The sequence below is a fragment of the Cervus elaphus genome, chromosome 5, assembly GCF_910594005.1.
Source record: "Cervus elaphus chromosome 5, mCerEla1.1, whole genome shotgun sequence".
Lineage (NCBI taxonomy): Eukaryota > Metazoa > Chordata > Mammalia > Artiodactyla > Cervidae > Cervus > Cervus elaphus.
This window is the reverse complement of record NC_057819.1, coordinates 9,411,485-9,422,107: the sequence shown is the minus strand read 5'-3', so window position 1 is coordinate 9,422,107 and position 10,623 is coordinate 9,411,485. Positions and strand designations below refer to the sequence as shown.

General features: G+C 61.8%; 1 protein-coding gene across 2 annotated transcripts in view; it reads right to left on the bottom strand.

Annotated features, from left to right (window-relative positions):
• FAM222A (family with sequence similarity 222 member A) overlaps positions 1 to 10,623 on the bottom strand; it is a 60,112-nt gene continuing 49,489 nt past the window's right edge. For both annotated transcript variants that reach the window (XM_043901568.1, XM_043901570.1), the window contains one exon: positions 1 to 2,580. In XM_043901568.1, the coding sequence (XP_043757503.1) occupies positions 1,268 to 2,580 (1,313 nt within the window). In that variant the 3' untranslated portion in view covers positions 1 to 1,267. The remainder of the gene's footprint in view (positions 2,581 to 10,623) is intronic.

Here is a 10,623-nt window from a genome sequence, read left to right as displayed (position 1 = left end):
TGTGTTTTCCTTTTCTTTCTCTTCGTTTTTAAAACAATATAGTGCAGACCGTACTTCTCACAGTAGAATATAATGGTCAATTTTAGTATATAAAAAAAAACATTCTCAGAGATTCGTAAATGCACTTAGTGCTTGAACAGGCCTTGGAGAGAGATACAGTACCGCTTCCAGAGTGCCAGAGGGGCCAGGACTTGGGGAAATTGGGCCTTAGGGACTTAATGGGGGGCTCCCCCATGCCTGCCTGATTCCCCCCTCCCAAGTGGTGTGGGGCAGGTCTTGGAGGGTGGCTTGCAGGAAAAGGGGGTGGATTGGATCTCCCAGTTAAAACCAGCAGTTTGCCCTGGCACTGGCTCCTGGGAGGACCCCTGAAGGAAGCAGGGTCTGAGCCCTCTGACACTGTTAGCCCCTATGGCGCCTTTGTGCGAATAGGTCAATGCTGCCCCTTCCTCGAGATTCAGAAAATTTGCCGTCATAAACATACACGTCTAGGATGCAAATGACGCCTCCTTGGATGAGTTTGCCCTTGTGCAGTACACAACCTGCACAATTGTGCCCGGCAGCCCCCCCATAAGAGGTCCTGTTGGGAAGGGGGAAGGTGGTGGTCCAGGGTTTGGAGAATGGAGATGGGATTCTTTGTGGGGAAGGCATGGTGGGGAGGGCAAGAGGGTCTAGAAGGGGAGGAGCAGGGGGACCAGCATTCTCCGGAGCCTCTTGTCTGATCTTCACTGGGAGTAGGCAGTGGGGGGGCAGGGGCGCTGTGGGCCCCCTCTGCTCTTTCTCCTGGAGACTGGGACCACAAGAGGGAGGAGCTAAGCCGGGGGAGAGGGGCCTGCTCCGATCCCACCCCCGCCCCCAGACCATCACATTTCCTCCTGTGCCCCACTGCGGCCTGAGCCCCTCTCCAGGACAGCCGGGAAGAACCGCTTCTTTGCTCTCCCGGCCTCCGCCAGCTTGGATGGAGGGAGGTATGGACCTGGGGGGTGGCTGCCCCTAGGCCTCCCCGGAGGGCTGGCCGGGGCAGCGGATGGTGGGGAGGGGCGTCGGCGAGCGAGAGGTCACCTGGCCAACTCCCCATCGGCGGCAGCTGGCGGGCCGCCAGCCTGGCTTCCCTGTGGGCATCGGGGTGGGGGGCACTCGGACCCGGGGCCGGGCTGTCCCCATCCCCACCGCCCCGCGTGCCGCCCACCCTGTTCTGCGGCCTGCCTCTCCCCGCCCACCCCTGCCTCCTCGGCGCCCTGCCCGTCGGTCCGTGCGGGTGCCGCCGCCCTTATCTGTAGACGGGCAGGCGGATGTGGGCGTGCTGGTGGTCGAGCAGCCGCGGCACGGCCACCGTCTCGTAGCCTTTGCCCAGCATGCGCTCCTTGATGCAGGGCGGCCGGATGTCGTTGATGAGATACTCCAGCGACTGCAGGCTGCTGCTGAGCACGGCCGTGTTGCACACGCTCTTGCTGGGCAGGCCCGAGAGGGTCTCGGCCGGGGGCCCCGCCAGCTCCCGGGCCGCCCCCGGCCCCAGCTCGGTCCCGGCCGCCGCCGCTGCCGCCGCCGCCGCCGCCGCAGCCGCGGGGTTGTAGCAGTCGCTGGTGGGGGTCACCAGCACGCTGTTCCAGGGGGCGGCGAAGTACTGGCCCACGGTGAAGCTGGCGGGCAGCCCCACGCCGCAGTTGAGGGGCGACCCGCTGGCCCGCTCGTATGCCCGTCCCCCGCAGGCCTCGGGGGACTTGCTGGCCAGCGCGCCGCCGCCATAGGCCCGCAGGGGCTGGGGGGGCGGCGGCGGGGGCGGCTTCTGGGGCCACAGTAGGTAATCCAGGCCGCCGTCCGCGTAGCCCGCGGGCTTGGCGGCCCCGGCCAACGTCAAGGCCGCCGGCGTGCTCCCCTGGCCCAGCTCGGCGCCCTTCCGGCACTCGGGCGGGCCGGCCGTGGCCGAGTAGGCGGCGCGGGGGAAGCCGGGCACCGGGCCGTGCTTGGCCGGGCTGGGCGGGGGCCCGGGCACGGCCTGGCAGGCGGCGGGCGCGGCGCCGGGGGCCTGGCACTGCTGGTGGAGCTGGTAGAGGAGGCTGTGGATGGAGGGCAGGTTGGAGGGCGGCAGGGGCAGGCCGCGGCCGGGCAGGGGGATGACGGCGGCGGCGGGGGCCGCGGCCGCGGGCAGGCCGGGCGGCGGGGCGGGCGCCTCGGGCGGCTTGGGGTAGGCCAGGGGCCCCAGCGTGCTGGGCGCCGGGTAGGGCGCGACGCCCACCTGCACGGCGGCCGGGGACAGCTTGGTCCGCTTGCCCTCGGCGCTCTTGAGCACGCTCTTGGCGGGCCCGGTGGGCGCGGCCGCGCCGGAGGAGGAGGACACGGCCGCCTTGACGATGGCCAGCAGGCCCTGGTAGCCGGCCGTGTGCGGCGGGTAGGGGCTGTAGCGCTGGCCGCTGGTGTCATAGCCGTTGACCGTGCGGCTGAGGTGCTTGTGCTGGGGCACGCGGATGTTGGTGGGGAAGATCTTGATGGAGAGCGGGCTGTTGGCCACCTTCTCGGCGTAGGCGTCCAGCTCGGCCGGGCTCGGGTAGCGGGAGGAATGCATGGAGCTGCCTACCGTCTCGCCTGCAGGGGCACATGGGGAGGGGAGGATGCACAGGTGAGGGCCGGCCTGCAGGCTGCCCCCGCTATGGCTCCCTGGAAGGGCTCCCCAGCCGCCCCTCCTTTGCTTTTTCCAGCCCCTCACTTGCTCCTTCATTCATTCAAATTTTTTAAATTAAAAAAAAAAAAAAAGGGCAGTGTGGCATGTGGAATCTTAGTTCCCTGACCAGGGATCGAACCCAGGGATCCTGCAGCTGGAAGCACAGTCTTAAAGCACTGGACCTCCGGGAAAGCATCCCTTTCTAAATTTTTAAGCTTTGCATCACAGCGCAAAGTACATCAAGGAAACTGCACGCCATCACAGACTTGCTGCATTTTCACACACGGAACACACTCGTGTGGCACTCAGGTCAGGGAAGGGGGGGGCCTGTGGCCAGTCCCCCGAGCAGCCCCTATGCCCACCCGCAGACAGGAACCACAGCAAGGGGACCAAGGGGGACAGCCCTCTGAACTCCTGACCGCTCCTGGTGTCAGCACAGGTGAGCGGGGATCATACACTGTCCCGTCTGTCCCACTCAAGGTTACTTTTTCAGGTTCCTCGGGGGAGCTGTGGCCAAGGGGTGTTGCAGTGTGACTGCAGGACATGTTCTGCTCGTCCTTCCTACTGCTGGTGGCGTTTGGGTCATTTCTGGTGTGTGCGCGTGCGTGCTAAGTGGCTCAGTCGTATCTGGCTCTTTGCGACCCCATGGACTGTAGCCCACCAGGCTCCTCTGTCCATGGAGTTTCTCAGGCAGGAATACTGGAATGGTTGCCATTTCCTCCTCCAGGGGATCTTCCCGACCCAGGGATCGAACCCGCATCTCCTGCCAGCTCTGCACATAACCCCCCACCCCCACCGCCACACTGGGTGTTGTGGGGGCTCCACCCCTCCACCCCACCCTCCTGGCGCCACCTTTCATGTAACACCCCTTGTGGGTGTTCCTTCCTTCTGCCCCTTCCCTTCTCTCAGGGCCCCCCTTTCCTCGTCTACAGAATGGGGTGATGGCGACCCGCAGCCTCAGGGAGGGTTCCGTGGGTCGCTGTGTGAACAGCCCAGCACGTGCCTGGAGCGGGGCGGGCTGCCGCTGTTGGCTTTTGTCCTGGTGCTTACGGTCCGTCATTCAGCCAACAGGCGGCCGGGGAGGAGGGTTCTGCCCTGATGGCTGCCCGTTCCATCCCTGGTCTACCTGTCACCTGCTAGACTAGTGTGGCAGCCCTTGCCTTTTTATCTGGGCCATCAGCCTCTCAGCTGAAGGGTCACTCTATTTTTAAATTTTTTATTTATTTTTTGGACCATGCTCTGTGGCACGTGGGGTCTTAGTTCCGTGACCAGGGATTGAACCCAGGCCCTCGGCAGTGAAAGCGCCGAGTCCTAACCAGTGGACCACTAGGGGATTCCCCCAAGGGCGTCCTCTGTGTGACAGGCCGGCTGCCCCCACTGTCAGTGGGGGGAAGCAGGTGGCTGGTGGGCAGACCCCCGTCTCCCCCCACCCCGAGTCCCTCCCGGTCCCGAGACCTTGCTCAGCGCTGTCCGAGGCCCTCTCTAGGGTGGGGAGGGAGGCGAGGGGCCTGCAGGAGGCGGGTGGAGAGACCCAGGGCTTTGGAGCTGGCAGCCTGGGTGGGGTCCTGCCTGCTTGTGGGACTCTGTGGTCCTGGACAAGTGGTTGGTCTGGCTGAGCCTCAGTTTCCCCACCTATGGAATGGGGATGACTGTGCCAGGTCTGTAGGATGGCCTCGGGGAACGTCCGTGCCAAGGGGCCCACCGGGGGTGCAGTGGACAGCAGGTGCTGGGAGACCGAGACTTGGCTGGGCCCTTGGGCAAGGAGGACCCAACAAGGTTTCATGGCGCACTGCCTCTCCCCGCCCCCCACCCCACCAAGGGCATCCCCTGGAGCCCAACAGTGAGTCCTGGGGGAGGGGAGAGAGGGGTTCACCACCCTGAGCCTCAGTTTCCTCACCTGTAAAATGGGTTTATGCTGCTGCTAACACTGCCTCCCCTGGCCGCTGTGAGGTTTAACAAATCAGGTGGCAGAGCCTCAGCAGAAGTGGGTCTCTCCACGTGTGTTAAGCCCCTCCCCATCTGCCTGGCACAACAAGCGTCTTCCCGGGAGAGGAAGGGGCAGGATGTGTGCACAGGTGGGCCTGGCATCGTGCCTGGGACAGAGTGCAAGCCCCACCATCTCCCCACCAATGGGAAGGTCACCCGCCACATCCCACCTTCCCCAAGCCTCACCCCCAACCCCTCGAGATGTGAGTATATGTGCTCAGTCGCTAAATTGTGTCTGACTCTTTGTGGCCCCAAGGACTGTAGCCCGCCAGGCTCCTATGTCCAGGGGACTCTCAGGCAAGAACACTGGAGTGGGTTGCCATTCCCTTCTCCCAGGGGATCTTCCCGACCCAGGGATCGAACCCACATCTCCCGCGTTGGCAGGCAGACCCCCTCGAGGACTCACAGCCAATCTGAGCAAACCGCGTGCTATGATGGGGACACACAGGGAGCCTCACCCCCGGGGGCTCCAGAGACAGCTTTCTGGAAGAGAAGAGCATCTCTGCTGGGGCAGGGCTGAAGGGGTGAGGAAGGAGGAGAGGAACGGATTCCAGGCAGAAGAAGTCACACGGGCAAAGGTGCGGAGGCGAGGCGGCCTGCCCCGCGGGAACGATGAACCAGAGCAGGAGCAGCAGCACAGGGCAGCGTGCGGGGAGGAAAGGCCACCCCGGGCCGCTCAGGAGGGCGTCAGGCCCGAGCAGAGCCTCTTCACCGTGGGGCAGGAATTCCCGATGGTTCTGTCCCCAGGGCACACTGGCCGTGTCGTCCGCAGACGAGTTCTGTCGTCCTAACGTGGGGAGGGGGCCCTATGGCCTCTCGTGGGTACCGGTCAGGGATGCGGTGCTCAGGACAGAGACCCGGCCACAAGGAACTGCCTGGATGTGGGGTCAGCCGTGCTGTCGGGAGCCCTGGGCCAAGGCCTCGGCGGCCATGGAAGGTTCTCGGCTGGGGAGGGGCAGGGCAGAAAGACTGTGTATCAGGAGGACCGTGCTCCTCTGCCCTGAGCTGGGCAGGGAAGCAGGGAAGGAGGCGGCTGGTGACAGAGTGCCCACCCATCCCTGTGGCCCCGATGAGAGCAGGGCGGGGAGCTGACCCCAGGTCCCCCATCCTGACCCTGCCTGGGGCAACCGCCCCCACCCCCCCAAGTGGCCTAAAATAAACTCGGTGTGGAGAATGGAAATGTCACTTTGGCCAAAGGGGGAATCTTTCTCTGAGATTGGATTTAAACTACATTATACAAGCAATTTCATGGGCACTTAGCGCCGCTCGGAGAGTCCCACAAAAAAGGGCCCAGTTCTTCATTTACCAGCCATAAATCAGCAGTTGCTATAATGAGCACAAAAATGTCACTTTTATGCAATTTTACAGATGAACAAAACTGGTGAAATTAACTGTGGTAACCTACTATAGTCAGCAAAAGCGGCTGCCGGGGGAAAAAAATGATATCTGTATGTATTTTTGTTCCCCTTAAACTCTCTTCCCAAGCAAGTTTCTGCCATTGTGGTGTGAAAACTCATTTGTCCTCACCATTATACTTTCATTTGGAGTTTATCTTGAGTATCCAATGAGCCACCAACTGTGAAAATGATTAAATCTACAAAATCTATCTAATGGATGGAATAAATTAGGTGTTTAAAACCTTAAGAAGAAGAAGGAAACGAAAAAAAAAAAAAAATGGCAATGCCTGTTTCTCGTTTCCATTCATGGACAGCAGGGACCCGCCTGGCCCCCCGCTGGTCAGCAGGGCCCTCAGCTAGTCGGGGTCCCTCCAGCGTCTGTGGGAGCTGATGGCGGTGGTACCCCGAGAGAGGCTGTCCTCTGTGAGCACTTAGTATGTGCGAGGCTCTGGGCCTACAGCTTTGCCCCGCGCCTCTTGTTCGCAGCACCTGACAGCTCCCAGGGGTTGTGAGGCGGTCCCGGTCCACAGATAAGGCAGCAGACAAGGGGTGGCATTTGGCAGGCAGCCTCCAAGACCTGTCCCCAGACCCCGGTGGTTCTTGCCTTGCAGTGTGCATGCCCTTCCACTTCCAATGGGGCTGACCCGGGTGGCCTGCGAGATACCAGGGAAGGGAAGGGGCGAGACGTCCAGGGCAGGATCACTTGCTCCACCCGTGTGGACACAGGAGCAGCCTGCGAGGAGGCCCGGCAGCCACGTGAGGCATCCTGGGGAGGCAAGTCCTCCAGCCCTGGGCAGGCCTTTGGGTGACTACAGCCCCTGCCGACATCTGCCCGCAGCCTCACGAGAGACACGGACCAGAGCTACCAGCTAGGGGGCTCCTGATCTACAGAAACCAGGAGAGACAGTATGTAATGACTGACCCGTTTAAGCCAGCGGTCCCTGGCCTTTCTGGAACCAGGGACTAGTTTCGTGGAAGAGAAGTTTTCCCTAGACTGGGATAGGGCTGGGGGCAGGGATGGTTTCGGGAGGATTTGAGCTCATTACGTGTACTGTGCACTATATTTCTAGTATTAGCTCCACCTCCGATCATCAGGCATTAAATCTCGGAGGGTGGGGACCCCTGCTTTAAGCCACTAAGTTCTGGAGCGACTTGCCACAGCAGTAGATAACTGATCCGGGTCCCCATCTTACAGAGGAAGGAAATGGGACCTCCCCGAAACACAGCCGGCAAGGGCAGAGCTGGGGCTCGGCTTCCACATCATCATCACCTCCCCCTGTACCCCAAGGCGGGCCCCAGCTGAGGCCGGGAGACCCAGGAGGCTCCCCCGCCCCGGTCTTCTTCCATAGACTTGGGAGGCAGATAGTATTGAGGAGGGACCATCAAGTCAGCCTGGAGGCTCAGAGAAGCGGGAGGCGTCCCGTCCAAGGACATGTGACCGGGCACGTGGCCCCAGGCAGACCTCCCCTGGACACGTGCTCGCCTTCAGGTGACCACGGGCCAGAGTCACCCTGTTCCACACCTGGCATGATCACCGTGCCCTGTGAGCCCTGGCATCCGCAGCCCCTACTGCTTCACACCTTGTTCCTGAAGGGCTTTCTCCAGAGCCACCCGTGGCCTCAAATGCAGCCTTGCCCAGCAGAGGACAGTGGCCGCGGCTTGGGGGTGGGGGTGTTCCTGGCCACTCGGGCCAGGCAGGGCCTCCGAGCCCCGCTAGGAAGAGGCTCCAGACCCTCCCCTGGAGGTGAGCCCAGCTGCTAGCGTTCAGGGGCATTGCACAGCCCCGTTCTGACAAATATGGCACAAAAAAGGCCTCTCCCAGAGCAACCAGCCAAACCAGCTGTCTGCGGTGGGCTTCTACACAGTGAAGGGTCACCCAAAGGCGAGCACAGGTCCAGGGGAGCTCTGCCCGGGGCCGCCTGCCCAGGGGGAGGGGGCAGAGGAAGGGACCTGTGGCCCTACAGGCCTTACCTTCCTGGGTTCCCCGAGCTGGGTCAGGGGACCCCGGCGGAGGTTTGGTGGTTGTCTGGTGTGGCTGCAGGCAGATGCCGCCTGCCCTGGGCTCATCCTGCTCCCCCAGCAGACAGGGCTTCCGGAGCTGGCCTGTCCACTGTTCAGGGAAGCCTTGATGAATGCACGACGAGGCTGTGGTTGGCCAGAAGGAACCTGTCCAGCCTGGGAGCGCCTGTTACCCACTAGTCTCCACCCTTGGGACAGTTGGGTCTTGGGAGGAATGAAGCCACAGACAGCCCCGTGGAGATGAGCCCCGGCCCAGGCCGGATGCCTCGGTTATTTCCCGAGCCCCTCCTGCCCACAGCCCCTCCTTTCTGGGCCTGGAGACAAGCAGCGGCAAAGCTGAAGTGTCTACCCTCTTAGAGCTAGGCGGGGGCAGTGGTGATGGTTTAGTCACTTAGTCATGTCCCACTCTCTGCGACCCCGTGGACTGTAGCCCGCCGGGCTCCTCTGTCCATGGGATTTCCCAGGCAAGAACACTGGAGTGAGTTGCCATTTCCTTCTCCAGGGGATCTTCCTGACCCAGGGATTGAACCCACGTCTCCTGCATTGACAGGTGGATTCTTTACCGCTGAGCCATCAGGGAAGCCCCAGTTCAGGGAGACAGACAGTAATGTATGTGTCAGGCAGCGACAGCCCCGTGAAGGAGACCACAGATGTGGTCGGCTTTTTTTTTTTTTTTTTTTAAAGGTAGTTTAACCTGAAGTTCTACAGGACTCTTTAAGTCAGGCAATTTCTCAACAACATTATTTTTTCTTCTTCTTATTTTATTTTGGCCACACTGAGCGGCATGTGGAATCTTAGTACCCCCCTGACCAGGGATTGAACCGGTGCCACCTTGCATTGGAAGCGCAGAGTGTTAACCACGGGGCCGCCAGGGAAGTCCCCAGGTGCAGTGGTTTTAAAACACGCCCAGAGTTCTTTGGCACTTCTCCCCAGGGGCAGCGGAGCCTAACTTTCCTCCACTTGAACTAAGCAACTCGATTTTAATGAATGAAGGTAGCAGAAATGGTGCTGGTGAGTGTCATGGCTCAGTCCTAAAGGTATATTTGGCTTCCACCCGGAGATCCAGTGGATCTCTGCTTCTCAGGACGTCCATTCCTGGTCTGGGAAGCTCAGGCCATGTGGAGAAGCCACGTTTGGGTGTTTCAGTGCCCCAAAGCCCCGAAAACTGGCATCCACCACCTGATTTATGAAGGTGCAGGCCTTCCGATGCTGGGAAAGATTGGAGGCCGAAGGAGAAGAGAGCGGCAGAGGATGAGATGGTTGGATGGCATCACCGACTCAATGGACATGAACTTAGGCAAACTCCGAGAGATGGTGAGGGCCAGGGAGACCCGGCGTGCTGCAGTCCATGGGGTCGCAAAGAGTCAGACATGACTAAGTGACTGAACAACAACAGGCCTTCCGAAGATTCCAGCCTGGGCCTGAGTCTTCAGCAGGGCTGCCTCCCCTCAACCCCGTCCCCAGTGACATCACGGCGCAGACACCCCACCCCACCATGCCCTGTCTATAGTCTGAGCGTATGAGACAGCGCGGGAGGCCGCTGGGCTTTGGGGTGACCTGCCACGCAGACAGAGTAGCCGGGACAGCTGGGCGAGGGGGATGCAGAGGGACGGGACGGGGGAACCTGTTCTGGACACAGCGGTCAGCGGTGAGGCTTCCCTGATTTAAGTGGCCCCTCAGGAGAGCAGAAGGAGGTGAGGGGGTGACCCGCGTGGGCTCTGATGGGGGAGTGGACGGGCTCGTGTGGGGCAGCTGAGCTGGCAGGGGTGGTCGCAGGAGATGGACTGGAGAGGCAGGGGGCGCACAGAGGGCCTCGGGGCGGGGGGCACTGAGAGGACCCGGGCTTTGCTCCACGTGGGAGGGCTGGGAGCAGAGAAGGGCCGTGAGCTGAGGAGGGTTTTAACGCGACCCCTCAGAGGCTCCTGGGTGGGAAACAAGAAGAGGTCACCCCGGGAGCAGCCCGACCGTCCTGGGAGACAGAGCGCCCAGGAGAGCCCCGCCATGCCCCGAGTTGTGGTGTCGGGGGGCTCTGATGAGGTGGGGAAGTTGGGACGTGGAAAGAGGCCACAGAGGGGGCTGTCTGCCTCCCTCCTTCCCTCTCGAAGGGGGTCGGACCAAGACACCAAGGGGAAAAGCCCTGGATGCCAGCAGCGTCTGGCCTGGGAAGGAGGTGTTTTACTTCCCCTCTGTGCTTTTCTGTAATTGCCGCTGGAGGGGGTGGGGTTGGGGTTGAGCAGCCCGGGGCTCCCCGGCCCCCCGTGTCGGCGGCCAGTGTCTGCTCCTGGGTGGAGCAGAGGGCGGTTGGCCGCTTTCTGGGGAGGCCTCATGGTCAAATCCTGGCCTGCCACACACACTTGGCTGTGTGACGCCAGGCAGGCCGCCAGCCCTCTCTGAGCCTCGGTTTGTTCTTGCGTAGAATGGGGATGAGACTGCCACTGCTGACCTTGGAGAGCTGTTGTCAGCACTGTCAAGGGTGCCTGCCCGCGGGGTGCCTGGGTTGTTGGTGAGCAATTCATGAAAACCCGCGCTGCCTCTCCCTGTAAGACCCTCCCGTGAGCCCCCGTT